The 23467-nt window shown below is 42.3% G+C and overlaps 1 protein-coding gene across 1 annotated transcript in view; it reads left to right on the forward strand.

Annotated features, from left to right (window-relative positions):
• The window catches only part of LOC145416870 (uncharacterized), a 77699-nt gene extending 54482 nt beyond the window's left edge, over positions 1-23217 (forward strand). Inside the window, exons 5-8 of the mRNA XM_080285737.1 lie at positions 19794-19935; positions 20540-20671; positions 21706-21878; positions 22703-23217. Coding sequence (XP_080141863.1) covers positions 19794-19935; positions 20540-20671; positions 21706-21878; positions 22703-22826 — 571 coding nt within the window. The 3' untranslated portion in view covers positions 22827-23217. The remainder of the gene's footprint in view (positions 1-19793; positions 19936-20539; positions 20672-21705; positions 21879-22702) is intronic.
• Positions 23218-23467: the final 250 nt, after the last annotated feature.

The raw sequence follows: 23467 nt of genomic DNA on the forward strand, positions 1-23467 counted from the left end.
CCTCACCCTCCATTCGGCGAAAGCGACGATGCAGTATTAAACTGCAGCTTCAGGATTGCATATGACATAGTTACCAGTAATGAGTGTTACAAAAAGAGTCTAAACTACAAGAAGGGCAACTATCATGACCTAAAGAAGTACTTTTTAGAAATAGATTGGGAAAAGGAGCTTAGAGGGCAAGATTTAAATGTTATATATGGAAAATTTTGTGATTTTTATGAAACAGGAGTCCAAAATTACATCCCTCAGCACAAAGAAACAGAAATGAAAATAAAGAAATGGTTTAATACGGAATGTAAAAAATGAAAAGAAAAAAGAGATTTGCTGTGGAATAAATACAGAAGACACAATAGTGATGGGATGTATAACTATAAACAGGCAAGACATGATTATACATTGATAAGGAGGGTGACTTAAAGACAGTTTGAGGAAGACATTATAAATAAGAGAAGTGATCAACCTAAGCTATTTTACAACTACACCCAAAGCAAAACCAAAGTTAAAGCTAAAATATAGTCCATTACGGATCATCTATATACAAGAGAAAGATATTTGTGAAGCACTAAATAAAAACTTCCAATAACTTTTTACAAAAGAAAATAATTTTGAAAGAGATGATATGGAACATGCACGCCCACACATATTACCAGCTATACAAATATCAGTAAAAGAAGTACAGGAAGAATTAAGTAAATTAGACAAAGGAAAAGCATATGGTCCTGACGAAATTTCAGGTTGGGTGCTACATGAATGTGCAGAGGAGTTAAACAGACCATTATATTTAATAATCAAGGAATCCTTAGGTCAAGGTAAACTACCTGATATTTGGAAGAAAGCAAACATTGTTCCCCTGTTCAAGAACGGGAAAAGACAGAATCCACTCAACTACCGACCAGTATCACTAACCAGTGTTGTAAGATACTAGAAAAGCTGATAAGAAAAGTTTGGGTAAACCATCTAGAACACAGTATGATAACAGAAAGGTAGTTCGGTTTTAGAAAGGAAAAATCATGTTACTAATCTATTAAGCTACTATGATAGAGTTACAGAAACATTACAGAAAAGAGAAGGATGCGTGAATAGTATCTATTTAGATTTCAAGAAAGCTTTTGACAGAGTACCACACCAAAGGCTTTTATAGAAACTGTACCATCAAGGAGGTATCGAAGGCAACCTGTACTTCTGGAAGTAGGATTTTCTCAGAAAAAAGGAAATGAGAACAGTACTAAAGGGAAATTAATCATCATGGAGGGAAGTGGCTTGCAGAGTTCTACAGGGCTCAATGCTGGCACCAGTCATGTTTTTAGTATATATAAATGACGTAAACAGTAACACTGGAAATGGAAGTTATCTGAATATGTTTGTGGATGATGCAGAAATACAAAGGAAAATTACTAACAGATTCTTGACGAGAGCTACAAGGAGAATTAAATAAGCTTCATGAATGGAGCAATAAATGGCAAATGGAACTGAATGTGGACAAGTGTCATGTAATTAAGTTTGGTAAATGTGAAGAAAGACCAGATTGGGATTATAAGTTAGAAAGATCAATCCTACACATATCAGAAATGGAGAAGGACCTGGGAGTGATTATCAGTAACAGACTATCTCCAGCTGACCACATAAGTGAGAAGGTACGTAACATGTATATACAGCTTGCTAATATGAGACTTGCATTCACATATGTAAATGAAGACATGCTGAGAATGATAATATTCATCAGACCAACCAAGGAGTATGCATCAGCAGTCTGGAATCCACATCTCAAAAAACACAGATAAAATAGAAAAAGTACAGAGGGCATCTACAGGATGGGTACCAAGCTTAAGGGATCTAAGCTACAAAGAAAGACTAGAAAATTGAAACTACCAACACAACAGGAGAGACGGAAAAGAGGAAACATAATTATGCTATATAAATACGTCTCAGGGAAAGAGAAAAGGGACATAAATGAATACATAACCTATGGGGAAGCATCAGCAAGAGGACACTGCAAAAAACAAAATAAAAAGGGAGGCGATAAACACATAAGGAAATTCAGTTTCCCAAAAAGGACACTTAAAGAAATTCAGTTTCCCAAATAGGGCAATTGATCTGTGGAATTCACCACCGAATGAAATAAGTTGTGCCAAAACTATTAATAAATTTAAGGATATGTATAATAATGGTTTGATACCCGAGACAGTACGAACGTGACTTATTCCTGTAAAGATACAATTGGGTAAGAAAACACACTACAGTAGCCATGGAGGGAGAGTAAGAAATTGTTTTGGAAGGAGGTAAAGAAAGTAAGGCAGTGTGAAAGGAGAAATAGTAGGGGAGTGAAAGATAGGAATAATAGATTGTTGGTGGAGGAGAGAGAGAAATTGAGGAGATGGAAGGAGCGCTTTGAGGATTTGTTGAATGTAGAGAGTGAGAGCAGTGCGAGTAAAAGTGGTTGGGGAATGGCTGGGAGAAGAAGAGATGAGAGGAGGGAGGAAGAGATCAGTAGGGCAGAAGTAGTGGAAGCAATGAAGAAGATCAAGATGGGAAAGGCCCCAGGAATTGATGGAGTGTGTGGTGTAATGCTGAGGTATGGGGGTGAGATTGTTGTGGAGTGGATATGGAAGTTGTGTAGATTGGCTTGGGAAGAGGGAAGGGTTTCAGAGGACTGGAAATCAGGTATAATTTTTCCTTTATACAAAGGAAAAAGGGAGAGAGAAGTATGTGGTAACCATAGGAGTATTTGCCTTCTTAGTGTGACTGGCAAAATATATGGTAGAATACTCATTGATAGGGTTAGGCATATGACAGAGGAGCTAGTTGGAGAAGAACAAGGGGGATTTAGGAAGGGAAAAGGGTGTGTAGATCAGATATTTGTTCTAAGATGTTTAGTGGAGAAGTATCTAGAGAAGGGATAGAAGGTATATGCTGCCTTCATGGACTTGGAGTAATCTTATGACAGAATAGACAGGCAAGGTATGTGGAAGGTATTAAGAATACATGGAGTGGATGGGAAATTCTTAAGTGCTGTGAAGAGCATGTGCGAAGGAGTTAGGGCTACGGTGCGAGTGGATGGTGAGCTGAGTGAGTTCTTTGATCTCAGTGTGGGATTGAAACAAGGTTGTGTGATGTCTCCATGGCTGTTTAATATATAGATAGATGGGGTTGTAAAGGAGGTGCAAGGTAGGGCAGTGGATGTGAGGGTGGCTCTAATGAATGAGGGTGAGATTTGGAAGATTCCAGTGTTGCTGTTTGCTGATGATACAGTATTGTTGATTGAAGATGAATGGGAGTTGCAAGGTTTGGTGAATGAATTTGGGACAGAGTGTAGGAAGAGGAATCTGAAAGTTAATGTAAACAAGAGTAAAGTTATGGTATTTGAGAGGAATGAAGTCACAGAGTGTGCAGTGAGGTTGGATGGTGAGAATATGGAGAGTGTGAGTGATTTCAAGTACTTGGGTAGTGTGATGAGTAAGGATGGAACGTTGGGGGATGAAGTGCGTGAAAGGGTACAGCAGGGAAGGAATGTTGTTGGTTCACTGAAAGCAGTGATGAGAAATAGGGAGGTGAGTATGGAAGTTAAGAAGTCACTGCATGATAGTATTGTGATCCCTACCCTGACGTATGGAAGCGAGGCGTGGACCTTTCAAGAGGGGAACAAGTCAAGAGTGAGAGCAGTGGAAATGAGTTACTTGAGAGGAACATGTGGAGTGACATGGAGGGACAGGTTGACGAATGAAGAAGTGAAGGAACGTTGTGGGGTGGATGTGGATGTGGTTGAGAAGATTAGGAGAAATTCACTGAGGTGGTTTGGACATTTGGAGAGAATGGAGAATGAAAGACTGACTAAGAGGGTGTATATAGGTGAGGTGGAGGGAGGGAGAGGGAGAGGTAGACCGAGGATGAGGTGAGGGATGGAGTTGAGAGGTATATGAGGGAGGGGGGAGTGAGATGGGGGGAGGGTAGTCAAATGGTGGGTGACAGAGTGACTTGGAGGCATTTTGTCTGCGGCCACCCTTTGCGGGATTAGGGCGCCGGGCTATAGATAGATAGATAGATTTTATAATTGCCTTGGCCACAAACTCCCAAAAGTTGCTAATTCTTACCTGATAATTGAATACATTAAGGTCGGTCAACTATGCTACTTACTTTTAGGTGCTTCAAGTATCATTGTAGTCACGAGTAAAATATTAACATATTTTCTCACTACAACGATTAAAAGACGCTTCATTATGATAGGTCAAAGGAAATCTCCAAAGCACGTTAGCACATCGTCTCATTTCCTGGACCAATCTTGTTCTTAGCTCAGTCCATAGATATTCATGCTCTCATTATTTGAATGAAATGGAAAACTCATATCCATATATATACAGTATGTATGAAACTAATATAAAATAATTTGATTGCAAGGTGTTGGTAGACCTCAGGTGAAGGCCGTACACAGTGGCGTTTTCTTCCCATGATTTAGGGACTTTCAGAGTGTCGTCTGCTACTTAGCTGGCGAGGATATAAGATGTAAATAAGACTAGATGCCGCAACAACAACAACAACCGCATCGCCCATTCTTCGGTACAACGGCGTTGGGTCTGTGCGGCCGCCATCTTGGAGCGGTCAAGCATAATAGTGGGGCTTGTTTTAGCATGAATTCAGACTATGAAAATGAATGTTGATGTGGTGAAGGTGGTTATTATTGTGGTGATGATGGTTATTGTTGTGGCGGTTGTTGATGTGGTGGTTTTTGTGGTTGTTGTGGTGGTGATGATTATTGTTGTGGTGGTGATGATGGTTATTGTTGCTGTGGTGGTTGTGGTGGTGATGTTTATTGTTGTGGCGGTTGTTGATGTGGTGGTTTTTGTGGTTGTTGTGGTGGTGATGATTATTGTTGTGGTGGTGATGATGGTTATTGTTGCTGTGGTGGTTGTGGTGGTGATGTTTATTGTTGTGGCGGTTGTTGATGTGGTGGTTTTTGTGGTTGTTGTGGTGGTGATGGTTATTGTTGTGGTGGTTATTGTGTTGGTGGTGGTGGTGATTGATGTGGTGATTTTTGTGGTTGTTGTTGTGGTGGTGGTTGTTGTGGTGGTGGTGGTTGTTGTGGTGGAGGTGGTTGTTGTTGTGATGGTTGTTGTTGTGGCGGGTGTTATGTTGGCTGTTGTTGTTGTTGTTGTTGTGATGGCGGGTGTTATGTTGGCTGTTGTGGTTGTGGTTGTGTTGCTGTTGTGGTGGTTTTGGTTGTTGTTGCTGTTGTGGTGGTTATGATTGTTGTTGCTGTTTTGGTGGTTGTTGTGGTTGTTGTTGCTGTTGTGGTGGTTGTGGTTGTTGTTGTGGTGGTGGTGGTTGTGATGGTGGTTGTTGTTGTGGTGGTTGTTGTGGTGGTGGTTGTGGTGGTGGTGGTTGTGGTGGTGGTGGTTGTGGTGGTGGTGGTTGTTGTGGTGGTGGTTGTTGTGGTGGTGGTTGTTGTGGTGGTGGTTGTTGTGGTGGTGGTTGTTGTGGTGGTGGTTGTTGTGGTGGTGGTTGTTGTGGTGGTGGTTGTTGTGGTGGTGGTTGTGGTGGTGGTGGTTGTGGTGGTGGTGGTTGTGGTGGTGGTGGTTGTGGTGGTGGTGGTTGTGGTGGTGGTGGTTGTGGTGGTGGTGGTTGTGGTGGTGGTGGTTGTTGTGGTGGTACTTGTTGTGGTGGTGGCTGTTGTGATGGTGGATGTAGTGGTGATTGTTGTTGGTGTTGTTGTGGTGGTAGTTGTTGTGGTGATGGTTTTTGTTGTGGTGGTGGTTGTTGTGGCTGTTGTTGCTGTTGTAGTGGTGGTGATGGTTGTTGTAGTTGTTGTGGAGGTAGTTGTGGTTGTTGCTGTTGTGGTGGCGGTGGCGGTGGTTGTTGCTGTTGTGGTGGCGGTGGTGGTGGTTGTTGCTGTTGTGGTGGCGATGGTGGTGGTTGTTGTTCTTGTGGTGGTGGTGTTGGTGGTGGTGGTTGTGTTCGCTGTTGCCTTTGTGGTGGTGGGGGTGGTAGTGGTTGTTGTGTTGGTTGTTGTTGTTGTGGTGGTGGTGGTGGTGGTGGTTGTTGTGTTGGTTGTGTTGCTGTGGTGGTGGTGGTGGTGGTGGTTGTGTTCGCTGTTGCCTTTGTGGTGGTGGGGGTGGTGGTGGTTGTTGTGTTGGTTGTTGGTGTTGTGGTGCTGGTGGTGGGGGTGGTGGTGGTTGTTGTGTTGGTTGTTGTTGCTGTGGTGGTGGTGGTGGTGGTGGTTGTGTTGGTTGTTGCAGTTGTGATGGCTGTTGTTGTTGTGGTGGTGGTTGTGGTGGTGGTTATTGTTGTGGTGATGGTGGTTGTTGTGGTTATTGCTGTGGTGGTGGTTGTGGTGATGGTGGTGGTGGTGGTGGTGATTATTGTTGTGGTGGTGGTGGTTGTTGTGGTGGTGTCAGTTCTGTAACCGCGACAAATTCTCACGGTTGATTAGGTACGGAGTGTCTCCCTATAGGTGCAGGTGTTAATGTGTAGCCTTTGTGTTTCGCACATGACTCGCATCTGTCTATATAATTGTATATATCTTTTCGTAACGATGGCCAGTAGTATAACAGGCTGGCTTGTCTAACCGTCCTATCCTTGCCAGGATATCCTGTATGTGGACTATCGTGTATTATCCTTAATACTTGAGGTATCATTTCATTAGGTACCACTAATTGTTTATTATTTTTTCTATGGTTTGGTTGTCCTGGGTTGATTCTATATGAGGCATTATTGAGTACTGTGAATTGTTCGAGTGGTATATGTAGCTTTGGTAATTGTATGTCCTCGCCACTTTCTAATTTGTATATAAATTTAGACCATGTTGGATCAAGTCTCTGTGCTTTCAATATTTCTTCGTGATTTCGGATGATTCCCTTGAGACCTAATGTCACGACATGAATTGTCGTCGGGTTCCTAGAGAATGCATCAGTGACTAAATTTATTTTGCCTTGTATGTAGTGAATATGTACATAATAGTTTTCAACCGTACATTTCCATCTTGCTCTCCTCCCAGAGAGGAGTTTTTCTTGGAACATGCCCACGAGTGGTTAATGGCCGCTGAATAGGTGAATTTCGTAACCATACACCAAATCTCGAAACTTTTGTAATGCGAAAACCACTGCAAGTGCTTCTAGGTCTGTAGTGCATTAATTTTTCTCTGCACCTTTTATTTTCCCTGCTAGCGAATGCAGTTGACTGATTTTTTCCATGCTTATCTTCTTGCATCAGTTTGGCTCCTAGTCCTTTAAGAGATGCATCTGTGCAAATTATAAATGGTTTTGTGAAATTAGGATAGGCCAAGAAAGATGCACCTGCAAGTTTATCTTTTAATTCATTAAATGCTAGTTTTTTGTTCCTCTCCCCACTGGAATACAGCATCCTTTTTCAGTAGAATGAATAACGGTTGTGCTATATAAGAGAATTGCTTAATGAAGGGTCGGTAATATCCCTCCAGACCCAAAAATTGTCTTGCTTCATCTACATCTACATTTGTGGGTTCAGGGATATGCTTGTATTTTGTCCCTAGACGTGTGGATCCCTTCTGCATCTAGTTTGTGGCCTAAGAATTTTATTTCCTTAAAGCAAAATTTGCTGGACATGGAAGATGTGTGCACGATATTCACAGAAGAAATCGGTGCAGCATGTGAGGTGGTGTGTGGGGTGAAGAGAAGAGAAAGGGGATACAGGGAACAGCATGGTGGACTGAAGAGGTGAGAGAGGCTGTGGCACAAAAGAAGAAAGCATATACTGAGTGGATGAGCAACAGGGGCATGGGAGAAGTTAAGAGACGGAAGAGAGAGTTATATGTAGAGAGGAAGAGAGTGGTGAAAAGATGAGTAAAAGTGAGTAAGAAGAGAATGAATAAGGAATTTGGAAGGAATTTGAGTGTAAAGTGGAGGGACTGTAAGAAAATGTTCTGGAAAGAGGTAAAGAGAGTTAGACAGGGTGCCAAAGAAGTTAGTTTGGGAGTGAAAGATAAAAATGGTAAATTACTAGTGGAGAAGGGAGAAAAAGTGAGCAGATGCAGAGAACACTTTAATGAATTGTTGAACATAGAGAATGAAAGTAATGCAAGTATAAGTGGCTGGGGAATGGCTGGGAGAAGGAGGGATGTGAGAAGAGAGGGAGAAATCAGTAGGATGGAAGTTGTGGAAGCAATCAAGTAAATTTAAATGGGGAAAGCCCCAGGAATTGATGGAGTGTGTGGTGAAATGCTGAAACATGGGGGAGAGATAGTAGTAGAATGAATGTGGAAGATGTGCAGATTGGCCTGGGAGGAAGGTAGAGTCCCAGTGGGTTGGAAGTCAGGTATAATTATTCCCCTGTACAAAGGAAAAGGGGAAAAGGAAGTGTGTGGTAATCAAAGGGGAATTGGCCCTCTTAGTGTAATAGGAAAAGTATAAGGTAGGATACTTATTGACAGAATTAGGGAAATAACAGAAGAATTAGTTGGAGAAGAACAAGGAGGTTTTAGGAAGGGAAGAGTTTATGTAGATCAGATATTCTCATAGAGAAAATGTGGTGGATTTCATTGCGATTCTTTGTCATTATACTCGTAAAGTATAGGTCGCATCAAAAATTTGAAGAAAGCTTGATCAAGCTGATGATTTCTTATGCATCCTTTTGTAAAGCAATGTAACCTGTGTGTGAAAATAATTGGGGAAAAGTTGCGAAAAACGAACATAGCCTACGGGCCGGAGCGTAGGTGCTGTCACCGTGCGCGACCCATCATAACTTTTCAAAATTCATTTTCTCCATAACAATAAGGGTTATAACACTGAATTATATCATGGGCTTCCTTAACCTTTGGGCTACAAAACTGGATAGAATTTACATATGTATTTGTTACAATGTCACTGACGACATATGAAATAAACAAATCAGACGTTTCTAGGCGATTTTCGTTTTTTTTTTTTTTCCGATTTACTCGAAAACTATTGGATGTATCACCTTGAAACTTTCACATATGAAAGATCGGGAAATTCTGCATATAGGTATGTCCTTTGCAACTGCGTGTCACGGGAAAATTTTTTCACGGTGATGTTGGGAATTTATGAGAAGCAAGGTTTTAAGTAAATAAGGTTTATTCTGGCTTCACTTCTGTACATTTATTCATCTGTTTTATGTTTTTTCTTATCTGACAGTATAAACATCAACGAAGATGGTGGGAAGATATTTATAACAATATAACCACTTTCCGGGGGTAAATTGGGCCATAGAATTGTTTTCGTTGCCGTGCGAGCGAAGCCAACCTGAGCGAGGTTTGTTTCTGTGCGTGGAACCAAAACCTTGGAAAACTTATGGTGCACGAGAAGGTTAAGAATATATGGAGTAGATGGGAAGATGTTGAAGGCCGTGAAGAGTATGTATGATGGTGCTAAGGCTGCAGTGCGTGTGGATAGTAAACTGAGTGAATTTTTCTATTTGATGGTTGGATTGAAACAGGGATGTGTCATGTCTCCATGGTTATTCAATCTGTATATGGATGGGGTTATAAAAGAGGTACAAGGTAGGGCAGTGGATGTTGGAGTGGCCCTGGTGAGAGAGGGGGATGTTTGGAACTTCCCTGAACTGTTGTTTGCAGATGATACTGTGTTGTTAGTGAAGACGAACGGGAGATCCAGGGCGTGGTGAATGAGTTTGGGAGAGTATGCAAGAAACGGAATCTAAAGGTGAATGTAGAGGAGAGTAAAATGATGATCTTCGAGAGAAGTGAAGTCAGTGAGATTGGATAGGGAGGAAATGGAGAATGTGAGTGCGTTTAAGTACTTGGGTAGTGTGATGAGTAAGGATGGAAGTTTAGAGGATGAAGTGCTTGAAAGGGTGCAGCAGGGAAGAAAGGTTGCTGGTTCCTTGAAAGCAGTGATAAGAAACAGGGAAGTGAGCATGGAAGTGAAAAAGTTACTACATGACAGTATTGTTATACCAACTCTAACATATGGAAGTGAAGATTGGACCTTGTTGGAGGGACAGAAGTCAAGAGTGAGAGCAGTGGAAAGGAGTTATTTGAGAGGAGCATGTGGAGTCACATGGAGAGACAGACTGACAAATGAGGAATTGCAGGAGTGTTGTGGTGTGGATATGAATGTGATAGGAAGCGTTAAGAGACACACATTAAGGTGGTTTGGCCATATGGAGAGAATGGAGAGTGAGAGACTGACGAAGAGAATGTATGTGAGTGAGGTGGAGGTGGGGAGAGGGATGGAGAGGCAAAGGATGAGATGGAGGGATGGAGTGGAGAGGTATATGAGAGTGGAGGGTGTGAGCTGGAAGCAGGGCAGTGAAATGGTGGGGGACAGAGCGACATGGAGGAGATTTGTTTGTGGCCACCTCTTTCGGGATTAAGGCATCTGGCAATAGATAGATAGATAGACAGAAAATTTCCGTTTAGACAGCTTGATTTTTAAACCAGCATCGGCTAGCTTATGTAGGAGCTTGCTGATTTCTGTAGATGTTCATCTATGGTGTGTGCTGCAATTATGATGTCGTCGTGGTAGACAAATATTCCCCTTCCTAGCATTCCAGACAGTAGATAATTCATTAATCTTTGAAATGTGTCTGGTGTTGTCCTTAACCCCAACGGCATTTGTTTATATTGGTTATGCCCTACGTTTGTGCAGAAAGCAGTATATTTGCGTGATTCTCGATCAAGGCTTATTTGGTAGTAGCCATTAAGCAAATCGATTGTGGAAAATACATTATTTTCTGGTCCGATATTTTGCTAGACGTCACTTAACAATGGCATAGGAAACCAGTCAGGGATTGTGCGCTGGTTTGATTAACGGTAATCTACTACCGCACGCATTTCTCCGTTTCGTTTGGGCATGAAAAATAATGGGGTATTCCACGGGGAGACAGATGGTTCAACAATACCCAGTTTTAGCATTTCCTCAACATGTTGATTTGCCAGGGTACGTTGTGAGTGTGCTACTCTATAGGCTGGTACACCCGGCAACAGTTCCGCCTGGGCCCCACAGTAGCGAGATATAGTAGATATGGCATCAGTGTGTGTGTTTGTTCGTCTGTCCATGCTCGAAAAATGTTCGGATCGTCAACTATCTCACTCCATTGTGAACGTGATTCGGCCTTTGAGTTCACTCCATAGATGGCGGTGTGTGGTTATGGGGGAGAGACGGGAGGTTAGGACGGTAGGTGGGTCGGAGTTGGGGGGGACGAACAGCTAGGTTGTTTGTATTGGACATGATAATAGTTTTCCCAGTCATTATTGTGGATCGTTTCAGGTTACTGACACTTTGTATTCCTAACAACAATAAAAAAAATGAAATATTGTTGCATTGCTACCCGTTACAATATATTCCACGATGATTGGATATCCTCCATAACTTATTCCCCCCCCCTCTCTCTCTCTCTCTCTCTCTCTCTCTTTCTCAGGTCATTAAGTAATCAGTATATAGCATTATCAGCACAGATTAAAGAGGATTTGTCTTTTAATTAAAACTGCTGACAAAGGCCGATTCACGTTCACAATGGAGTGAGAGAGTTGACGATCCGAACATTTTTCGAGCATGTACAGACGAACAAACACACACACTCTGCCACATCTACTATATCTCGCTACTGGGGGGCCCAGGCGGAACTGTTGCCGGGTGTTCATATTATATTGGTTGTGTGTCTGGGTGCATGTTAATCTTGTGTTTAATCAGGTTAGTACAACCTAACTGTTCTCCAGGTAATGCTACTTCTCGATGTTTCTGTAATGAATCTAGGAGATCATTGTCTTCATCAAAATGTCCTGAGTGAATCCAGTTCTCCTTTATGCATTCTCTGTCCGTAGATTTTATCTTACTTGAAGTTCCAGCTATGATTATTTCCCTTATAGAGGAAGTACATGTCTCTAAGCTGTATAGACAAGTCCCCTTTTTATCTGTACTTCCCCATTCATCTGATTAATTAGGAACACATGAGTTTCCCCATCGTTTTTCACCTGACATAATGCGTTTTCCACCGAGAGTCCTTTCACTCTACATAGTCTAAGACAAAAACAGTACTATTCTTCAATTTACTCTTTATGGTGACTTTCATATATGAGTTAGGCGGAATAACCACATCATTGGTGAGATGAGCAGGATTTAGTGTTGCTGCTTGACTGTCACTTCTGTCATTAGCCAGAGAGGATGGGGGGGTTGGGAGAGATAGTGTGAGTGATGTGTACCTTCATCCAATTGAGTATTTCTGTTTAGTCGTTTGATAGTTCCAACTCCTTTTGATTTTCTGCTACTGATTGGTGATAGTTCTGATGATAATTCCTCTATGAATTCATTGTTGTAATCTATTCCATTCATGTGTGGGAGTAAAATTGTATTCTCTCTCCTCATAGTTCTCAAACCTAATCACATGTTAGCTCTTATTGCTAAATTTTCTACTATATAGAAAATAGCAGATATTGGTCTCGTAGTCTCTGTAAAACTGATGTCTAACTGTATCATTCCCTTTGCAGTTATCTGTTTGCCATCTACTGCATGTAAGTCTAAATCAGATTCCTCCAAGAAAGTTACTTTTTTCTTTTTCAAAAAATTCTCTCTAATCGCTTTTATGTTATTAAATTCACTGGGGAGCCTGTATCAAAGAATAATGAAATGATTTGATCTTCACATGAAGAGGGTACCCGTACCAAGATATACTCATTTCCCATCAAACCTCCTATGTGCACTTTAGATTTGGCTTTATTTATGGTTGGTCGTTATTTGTCGTGGTTTGCCCTTCTCCCGATTTAAAAATAGAAGCCAATATTCCAATTGTTTTGCAGTCTGATGTCCAGTGCCCTGATGACCTGTGGTGCCTACAGTATGGGTCATATCCTTTTGCCTTTTGCTTGTCCTCTTTATTCTTAATATAACATTCATTTTTGTGTGACCAGGATTCGCACAATAATAACATAGAGTGGACTTCTCTCTCGAATGTGACTTGAGATGACTTTCCATATTTAGGTTTTTCTTGGGCACGATTTCTGCTTGGACTACGTGCAAACTTTTGAGACAGTCTGTGGCCTGGTGTTGGTGAACGTTGCCTCGACACCTGGGGTTGCTTGGTTTGTCTGTTTTCGGTCGCAGTCGATTTTGTTATTTGCTAACAGTGTTCGTGCCTGTAAGTCTCATTCTGGTTGTATTGGGTTGTCATTCACTCACCCCTGCTTTGCTACAGGTCTTCTCTACCTTGTTCATAAAATCTAACAAACACATTCCTGGGGTGTATGGTATTGTTTTAGCTCTTTTTAATACCCTATCAGGTAATATACACAATGCAGCTACATAACCAAGGATGTCTACGACATGCAGTGGTGATATCTTCCCTTCAGTTGTTACCCAATTTGAGTTCTCTATAGTAGCTAACAATGTTCTCTTAACTGTTGGTACAGCTGCTGTTATTTCACCTATGACAGGATTGGTTGTATGTTCTCCCATAAGATCCACAATCTTGTGTAATTCTGAAAGTATACCTGGCAAGAAATTTATACCTCCAGAAAATTTCTTCAGGAATTCTGTCTTAAACTCATCATATGTCTGAGCTCGTAAGAGTTTATCAGATCTGAGTAGATCACCAGCTGGACATCTTTCTTGGTTAATCTATGAAGAAAAAACAGCTATCTTCTCATTTTCATCTGTGATATGTCTTTTAACAAAGAGTTGCACGCACTGATTTATAAGGGACATGACATTGATGCGATCCTTTTCTGTGCCTGAGAATTTTGTGAAATTTTTGTCTTCATGATAAACATAGACATGGGGAGGGGAATCTTCTATCTATCCATCTATCTATTGCTTGATGCCTTAATTCCTTAAGGGTGGCCACAAACAGATCACCTCCATGTTACCCTGTCCCCAGCCATTTCACTGCCATGATCCCAGCTTACACCTCCATCTCTCATATACCTCTCCACTCCATCCCTCCATCTCATCCTTGGCCTCCCCTTCCCTCTCTCCCCCTCCACCTCAGTCACATACACTCTCCTCGTTAGTCTCTCACTCTCCATCCTCTCCATATAGCCAAACCACCTTAATGTGTTTCACGCAACACTTCCTATCACATCCACATCCACACCACAACGATCCATCACTTCCTCATTTGTCAGCATGTCTCTCCATGTGACTCCTCATGTTCCTTTCAAATAACTCATTGCCACAGCTCTCACAGGGGAATTTTGAACTGTAGAATAACCCCTGTTAGCCATGTTATTTGTTTGTTTCGTTAAATTCACTTGAAATCCCTTGTTGCTAGGGGAAGGGATAGTTGGGTAAGTATTTCCTGACCTGTGAACCCTTGTAAGGATGTTTTCGTATGTGTGTAAGACAGAACTAAAATCTTCACTATCTACTGTACATCTGAGAGAGGTATTGACATAGCATCATCATCACTGATTTGTGATGTGTTTGTCTCCTTTTCTTTAGTTCTTGGAGAACTAAGTGTGTTTGTTACGTTTTCTTGTTGTTCTGCTAACTGTGAATCGTCATTTGGTAGTGCAGATGCTGTTTCCTTTGGTAATAAAATTGGTGGTGATGAAAAATCCCGTCATAGCACTAAAAAAAAAAAAAAAAAAAAAAAAAAAACCGTTGTGGTGCGTAAAGTATTATATAGATGAAGTAGTGTTCGTTACTATGTTTAAGCTCTGGGAACAATAAGTAAAAAGTATATTCACCCACATACTGTAAGAGGTAGAATGATGTCATTCTCGGTCACTCAGGGTCGTGGTGATAGATCAGGGTTGATTGACGTGAGATGCTCTCAGCAACACTAGCACTGCACAACGTTGACTTCTCACTTTGGTAGCCGTGGAGAATAAATGAGAAACGATAAGTAATGCTGAGTGAGTAACGATGAGTTAGCTGAGTAATGAGTGAGATGACTGGGTTGGGGCTGTGGTATTTGCTGCCATCGTCTGACCTGTTCACCCCTACATCAGCATGGTGGTGGTGGAGATGGAGGGTGGTTGAAGAGAAGGGTGGGGTCAGGTGGGGGTTGATGTGGTTGTGGGTTGTGAGTCGTGTTGTTGCTTTGCCAGCAGTCGCTCTCTGTTTGCTTGTTCCGTAGCAGTCGTTGATGGTTGCAGTTTGCTGGTTCATCGTAGAAATTGGAAGATTGGTTGTAACAATATTTTGTCAAACCACTGCCAGTATAAAGTTGTGAGGCATTGTATGACTTGACTCATAGTATTGTTTGTTTTCTGTCTTGAAAATGTAGACTCAAATGTAGACATGTAGACTCATAGACTCGTAAACTCGTAAGCTCATAAACCTGTAGGCTCGTAAACTCGTGGGCGTGGTTCATACCACCGCTGCCACCAAAATAATATATCACTTCTGTAATTGATTATATCGTAGTCGTAGCCTAGCTGTAGTAGACAGTGATTAGATTTATTGGAGATAAACTCAGTTTACTTGTAGTCAATGACAGGAGAAAGATAAAGATTAGTCCTGGGGTTTGTAGTTTGTAGTTTATTTCTACAAGGGGATATCTCAAAATTTACACTAAGTTAACCACTTGACCTGATCCATTTTTACTGTAACTCCACCTTGCTTCTCTCTCTCTTGAGTCTAGATCCCCTTCTCCCTCTCTCTCCTGATTCCTTCTTGCTTCTGTTTCACTTCTCCTTCTCTCTCATATAGGAGAGCTTGGGTCATGTGTACTACACAGTTGAGTGGAATTTTCTTAATTCTTGGAGTCTTTCCTATCAGGCGTCACAAGGTGCAGACTGGCATTCCTCAGAGGGAATGTGTGAACGATATTTCCTGCAGACCCTAGCCATGACTTGGACATAACCTCTAGAATACCTATGTATGGTAGCAGCTATTATGTATTGTATTATGATATTGTAGAGTCCTGACAGTGGTGGTGGTTGTGGTGATGGTGGTTGTTGTTGTTGAGGTGGTGGTTATTGTTTTGATGGTGATGGTTGATGTGGTGGTGGTTGTGGTGATGGTGGTGGTTGTTCTTGCTATGGTGGTGGTAGTTGTTATGGTGGTGATGGTTGTTGTAGTGGTGGTTGTGGTTGTTGTTGCTGTTGTGGTGGCAGTGGATGTGGTGATGGTGGTTATTGTTGTGGTTGTTGTTGTGGTAGTGGTTGTTGTTGTGGTGGTGGTTGTTTTGGTTGTTATGGTGGTGGCTGTTGTGATGGTAATGGTTGTGGTTCCTGGTTCATCTGAAGCTTGAACTCGGTGGACTGCAGGCTTGAATTTCACTTCTGCAACCTACCATCCTCTTTTCGGGTGATAGGGAAGCATCTTAGGGACGTTTGTATAACAGACAGTTGAGCCACTTGTGCTATCGGTGCCACCATAGATATATTACAACGCTTTCTACACCCCAAAACATCACAGTGCTGCTGCATTTCCAGGTAAATTGTGGTTAGATTTACCCATTGTTAGGAACATGACATCGTCTGCCTTGAGAGTTCAAAGATGGCGGCCGCACAGACGCACTGAAAGTAGTGTCATGCGGGACCTATAGGCTAGTTTATATCCTTGGGCAAGGAGACATTAGCATACCATGTCATTTCTGGGATGAATATTTTTAGGAGCTCAAACACCAATTATTCTCCCTGGCTCATATTCTTTCCTTACTATTTAAATGTGAAAAATTTACATTCATATATAAAAAAGTAATATAAAGCTGTTTGGATGCAAAATATTAGCACAGAGGGTCGTCTGCACCGACCTCACGCATCACAAGTTAGCCTCATTCGGTGCCCGCGATTTCAGCAGGAGGTTTGATCTTCTTATGTACCCGACTACGTGATAGATGTTTCAAAATAAATATGCAGCCAGACTTGTAATATTATGTGATGAATGCTATTGCACCACTTGTCATATTTTGTATTTTAGTAACTGTTCTGCAATATTTTTCTTAGTAAATCATGTCTAGAAAACTGGTATAATAACTTATGCTTACATTACAGTATTGCAGAATTAAGTACTGTTCACTAGTAATTATAATGGAATGGATTTTAGACAGCATGCGACTGCGTGAGCAGAAAGAGGTGACCGACTTCAGTTATCAAGTGAGCACTGGCAACCTTTTGGAGTTTGTGGCCAAGGCAGTTGTGTACACCATTCTGTTATTAGTGCATCTGTAATGGAGTGTATTAAATCCCGCGTTGCCCAGAGGCAAAGGGGGGATCGTATCTTTGGCTCAGTAGTAACGTGTGCGCTTATGAAGTGCGGGGGCCTGAGATCGAATCCTGGCCAGGACAGTGATTAATTTGTTAAGTTTCATTCAGGTATTACATTGGTTGGCAGCGGTGTGGGATGTGAGGCGGGGCTTGGTCGGCAGTTTAATGTTGTTCCTTGGTTAGCTGACAGTGTCCCCGTCCTTATGTCCCGGGGATGGGCTGTTTGGTGTGGTCCACAGCCTCCCCGAGGTGGCCTCCATTGCTACGCTACCTTGTGTGTTCAAAACTCACCAAATTAATCACCAAGGGGAGAAAAGAGGGATGTAGTGGGGTGTATAAAAGCCCGCGTTGCCTAGAGACAAAGGGGGGGGTCCTCTCTTTGGCTCAGTGGTAACGTGTGCGCGTATAAAGTGCGGGGGCCTGAGATTGAATCTGCCAGGACAGTGATTATTTTGTTAATTTGATTTTCAAATACACATCGCAGTGAGGAATGGGAAAGAATATCTTACAAGAATAACCACACAGATACAACTTGCAGTGTGACTGTGGGACAGTCATGTAGCCTGGTGTATAGTCACATGGCAGTGCAGTATTATGAAAGTTGAGTGCGTGGAAGTGTAAGCATCCCCTAATTTTAATTTATCATTTGTAAAAAATATGTAAGTATTAGATGTGATCCTCATGCATTCCATACTACACACTATTTATCATCGATACAGGAAGGTCAGGTGTGTTCTATCTGTTTTCTAATTATTACACGCTTTATAAATAGGATGCATGTTCGTGCCTTTGCTCTCTAATTAGTAATAATACAGCTATCAAGCCTCACCCTTGCTCAGAGCCCTCTTTGTGTCAGGTAGGTAAGTATTCTAAACAGCATTTATTTATTTATTTATTTATTTTTTGCTGGACCGTCAAAAAAGCATGACTAAACTATAGGAAATAAATATATATATATATATTTTTTCATTTATGTCATTAACGAGGAGGGACTGGGGAAGGAGACAGAGAGGGAGGGCAAGGAGCTTACAACATCCGACTGCTCAAAGTGCCACAACCACCTGAGCGATGGACAGACCTAAGGGTATGGCCACACTGGACACGTCGAGCGGGGAGGTAGCGTCGAGCAGTGAGCGGCGAGGTGAGCGTCAACGCGATGTCTCTCCAAATAGGAGGTGGCATCCTCGTGCTTGACAGATAGTCAGAAGCTGTTCACTGGTGCAGACATGCCTGGGGATGTCGCTAGGCAGTGCTTGACATTTTGGAACACGCTGTATCGCATAGCAACGGGTGTGGAGGACGAGCGGAGTGACAAACCTCCCCATTCACTCACTGTGGCCATCCACGTAGGATTTGGTGAGTTTTATCGTGTCACCTCATCCCTCCCCACTCAAGTGTCCCCACTCATCGTGTCCGGTGTGGTCGTACCGTAAGGCAGGCTCTTACCAGCTGCATGTGGATCTTCGTGCCAACCTAAGCTGCCAAAAGTTTCCAATTGTTTAGTTTAGTCGAATTTGTATCGATCCATCCTGGGAGGCAGAATGACATCATTTTTGACAGTGCACCGTATACTGTTGCGTGAGATTCATCCTGTGTGTGTGTGTGTGTGTGTGTGTGTGTGTGTGTGTGTGTGTGTGTGTGTGTGTGTGTGTGTGTGTGTGTGCTTTAACTCATCGTAGACTATTTAATGGATTTTAATGATACTTCCTAGGTTGGTTCGTCGGGTTACTGGGAAGGTCTTCCACTACATACAATTTTCCAGCCATGAATTGTAGTGGGGATCAGCCCCCCCCCCTCACCAAATTAAAATTCTCAGAAATGGTGAAAGGACGACAGATATGGCTTTGAATTCTTAGTATGTACAGTAGACTCTCATCCATAATGCAGTATTTGGGGAGCATGACAGAATGACTCGTTGTGCTGTCAACCTCCCTCCAATAAATAAAAACAAATAAAAAACAAAAAAAAGGGAGGGGGGACGAGCGCATGGATTTCAGAGAAACTTCTCAGATCAACTTGTCTAGTTAGCTGATAATGGCTTCCACTCTAATGATGATATTTTCCACCATTATTTTTAGGGAAGTCATCCCCCTCTAAATCTTATAAAGGATGCAAAATAGGGGAAGGAGGACAGATATGGCTTTGATATCCTAGTGCATATTGAACAACGGACTTTCATTCTCAAAGTAGTATTTGGGGAGCGTGACCCCCAGTGATTCTTTGGGGGGGGGGGTGGCAGCCCTTCTCCCAAAAATAAAAGCGAAAAGAAAGAGGGGAAAGTGAGCACACGGATTTCAGAGAAATCGGCAAGCATCGCAGGATTGCGTATGCAGTTTCCATGTTTTCTGTGAATGCACAGGATGAAACTGCACATCTATTTTTTTCATTTAGTCATTTTTTAATTTAGTGACGTGTATGCATTATATATTTTGTCTATATGTATGGAGGTTCTAGGGGACTGCAAAGGGATCAGTTAATAACATAAGGTTCATTTGACAAACCGAATCCCACAGGACTACAGTATGGGCCGCAGTGCTGGTGGCTGGACCAGCTTAGCTGACGGGCGCCCGGATGGCTAAAGTAATATAATCTGTCCCTCAGTAACTTAGTAACAACAACGTTTCTAGTCTCAGCCTTTAGGAGGGTTTGGCAGTTATTGAATACAGACATGTCTTGAATAAAAGGTGCAATGTCTCAGGTTCATCGGCATCACGGGGTATCCAGTGTCGCTGCTGAAGGAGGTGGTGGAGAGGTCCTCAGTGAAGATAGACCTGGTGTTGTCCTATTCCCGTAACACACTCATTGACGACACTCTGAAGGACTACATACCGTTCTTTAAGGTTGGTAACTAACCCATATTCAGAGATTTAATATATTCATGATCTATTCATACTGTTCTTCTGTGGATATCTTGAAGTAAAACTTTCTGACGTCAGTCTTAAGGACTTCATGCCATTCTTTAAGGTCAATCTGCATTCACACACTCAAGCAATACTCTTAGATGCAGGGTGTTCTTATATATATGAAACACAGAACCAGCCCTGTTGGTGATATAAAATCAAAGGTGTGTGTTGCCGTAGTAGGACCGGGCCATATGGTAATATTTTAGTGTGGCGTATGGCTGGCCTCACCTTTCATTTATTTATTTGAGCTCCTAGTGGTCTAGTGGTTAGAATTCCCCGACTCGAGTGATGGTCTTGGCATGAACATTGGTTCAGTCCTCAAGAGACCACTTTTCTTTATTTTTATCATTTATTACCACCAGGAACGTAGGCTGGTTATCTACCCATTCCTAAGGCCGAGAATTAACAGGAAATTAGTAGGACGATAAGTTGTCCAATTGTACTTCCAACGCCTATTTTTTCATCTCGACTACTTCATATATTAGAGGAGAGTGATGATGATGATGATGATGATGATGATGATGATGATGATGTGCTTCAGTCTCGTGGTCTTGGTGTGATCTGTGCCAGTGCCGTGGCGATGGGTCTGCTGTGTGACGGCGCCATAGTGAAATGGCACCCGGCACCGCAGAACATAAGGGACGCCTGCAGGGAGGCCGTCAAGTACTGCAAGGTGGGTGTACTTATTTTACACTGACTGGGCCTAAAATTGCCATCTCTTTATACTGAATGCTGAGGTGTAACAATAAATTGATACCAGAATATCATGCTTGTCACTAAGAAGTGTTATGGAAAGGATGTGATGCTGTAGTTTTTCTGTCACTGAGCTACATGAAATAAGCTACAAAATAGTGTATGACAATCTGCGCCAGGTTAAGGTGAAAGAATTATATTGATGCTTTAATAGGATCTCTAGTGTTCATCTATATTCCTTTCATTAAGTGAGTGTCTTTTAATCCCCTAGTGCGAAGACGTGTTTACACCTTACCTACGATAACATCTTTAAAACCCTTTCAGTACGAATCATCATTGTTACGTTGCACCACAGTGACACCTAGATAAACAAAGCAGGATATTTGCACCAACATAAACAAAAGGTGATATTTACACCTTGATCAGCAACATGAAAATCGCATGAAGAGAGGCTGTCATGTGCTGAAAGGCTGGTCATGGCTAATCATCATCACCTTCACTGCTGTAGAGTCAGTTTGTTTTTACCTGAAAGAACTGGGTCACTCTGTCCAGCTCTGTAACTCTGATGCAACTCTCTTCTTCCTTACATTCCACTGTCTATGATGTCTAGTCCATGCATGTCAAAATAATCGACTTTTGGTAATGGCTTTACTTTTCTGTTGGGTTTAATCGGATGGAAGAACTTTGCCGGCTGTAAGTCTTGCATTATTTTAAGTGAACAAAATAATATGAAGAGAGGGCATCACCGCACTGGACGAGTTCTTGAAGAGGTGTGTTTGGTTCAGGGTGATGGCGTGGAATAAAAGCCTGAGAATGTTTATCAGTGTGTGTGTGTGTGTGTGTGTGTGTGTGTGTGTGTGTGTGTGTGTGTGGTTCAGGGTGATGGCGTGGAATACGAACCTGAGAGTGCTAACAAGTGCGTGTATTCACTTGAGAGTGTTTACCGCTTCACTGCGATGACCCACGTGCAGTCGATAGGCATAAGCCCAAGCCTTCTTCATGTTTGTGGTTCAGAGTGAGGGCGTGGACCTGGCTCGCCTGGCGGTGCAACACACCGTCAAGCTGGAGGGCGTGGACACCCACCTGATGGGCAATGACAACTGTGACATCTTGCGACGAAACCTTGACAGCTTCCTCACCCCGCCCACACCCAGGGAAGAACAGCTGGCCAGGGACGTGCGCAAGAGGTTAGTTCCCGGAGCTGGTTGGGATTTATGGCCCACATACTGCCACTTAGGGTAGAGCGACCGGTCACTTAAATGTCGAGAATATGTAATACAGCTGTTGACTCTACGCTGCAGAGAGAGGGGGGGGTGGCTGGATGATAAATACTTGAGTACCCTAGTCCCGGGCACCCACGCTTCTGATGACAATATATGACTTTATGACAGATTAAATAAATTGTCATCTGAATACCCATCAGTTGAAAATAGAAGGTTTATTTTACCGATAGTCTGATTCGTTGGACATTGTTTTTCTTACAATCTTCACGTGTTTCGATCCACAATTATATGTCCAGGTTTACATCCACACTTATATGTCCAGGTTCGTAGTCACACTGACTATTTCTGTCGTTTTCTTTCTACATTTTCAAGTTTGTCTGTCCATTCTTATATATCGAGGTTTTCCATCTACATTAATTATTTCCAATTTTTTTCCATCCCAATTTATGTTTCCATTTTTTTTTTTTGTTTTTTTTTATGCAGACTTATATTTTGTTTTTTACTCCGCACATATAATTTTGCGAGAGATGATGGTGCAGTGGTTGAGTATCCAGCTCGCAACTAGAAAACCGTGTGACCAAATTGCGGATTGGTCATAGTGTTGGACAAAGCTTGATTTTTTCTTGCCCCTGTTCACCCAGTAGTATCACCGGGGACGTGGGTATAACTTTGATGGTTGCGTATCGTGTTCAGGGGAAGACTAGAAATTAATTGAACTGACTATGAGCCTTAGTGGCCCTCGTGTAGTTGATAGGCGTTGATCCTAAGCCTTCGTTTTATATTTGCAGGTTTTTCGAGCCCCTCCCGCAGAAGCACTGGGAGGGAGGGTATGTGGAAGCCTACTGGAAGGAGCTACGCGCTGCTCAGGCGGGTAAAACCACCACCACCACCACCACCACAAGCAGGCAGTAACAATGTAATACATGAGTTGAACGGCCCAACGCCACAGTTGCTGCTTTTTGTCAACCAACGAGACTTTCACTCCTCTCTTTTCCCTTCCACAGTCGATGCTCTTTATTGAGACACTGGACAGAAAAAAAAATCAATTCTTCAGTACCGCTTCCACAGTCATCTTTGGCGGCGATTTTGGCGAGCGTATGTACCATTAAGAGGAGCATAATTGTTACCATGAAATCCTTAGTGAGCTGTATACATTTCCTGCAAATTTTGTCATGTTATTGAGCGCATGAACCATTGATATGTGCATTACTGCAATGATTAGCTACCCTAGGATCCTAACTGCTCTCTGTACCTCTCCACAGAAGCATACCAAATTGTGGATTGTTTTTGTTGAGATGGAAGCAAGTCAACTGTGTAAGTGCCCCCTAGCCTTGTCACTCACAGAGGTCTCTTCTAAGCTGGCTACAGCTAGATTACACAACAAAAGACATCCCCAGGCTCAACGGGTGAACTTTTTGTGTAGTTCCCACTGCTTTGGTTCTCGTGCTGGTTCCTGCAAACTATGCCATTAATTAAACTAAGATTATTATCTCTACCTTATATTGTCAGCCAAGCCTCAAATACTTCCCTGTCGCTTATCCTGATTAATCCAC

Source organism: Coenobita brevimanus, chromosome 108, assembly GCF_032717465.1.
Source record: "Coenobita brevimanus isolate Jiangsu-jjx chromosome 108, ASM3271746v2, whole genome shotgun sequence".
Classification (NCBI taxonomy): Eukaryota; Metazoa; Arthropoda; class Malacostraca; order Decapoda; family Coenobitidae; genus Coenobita; species Coenobita brevimanus.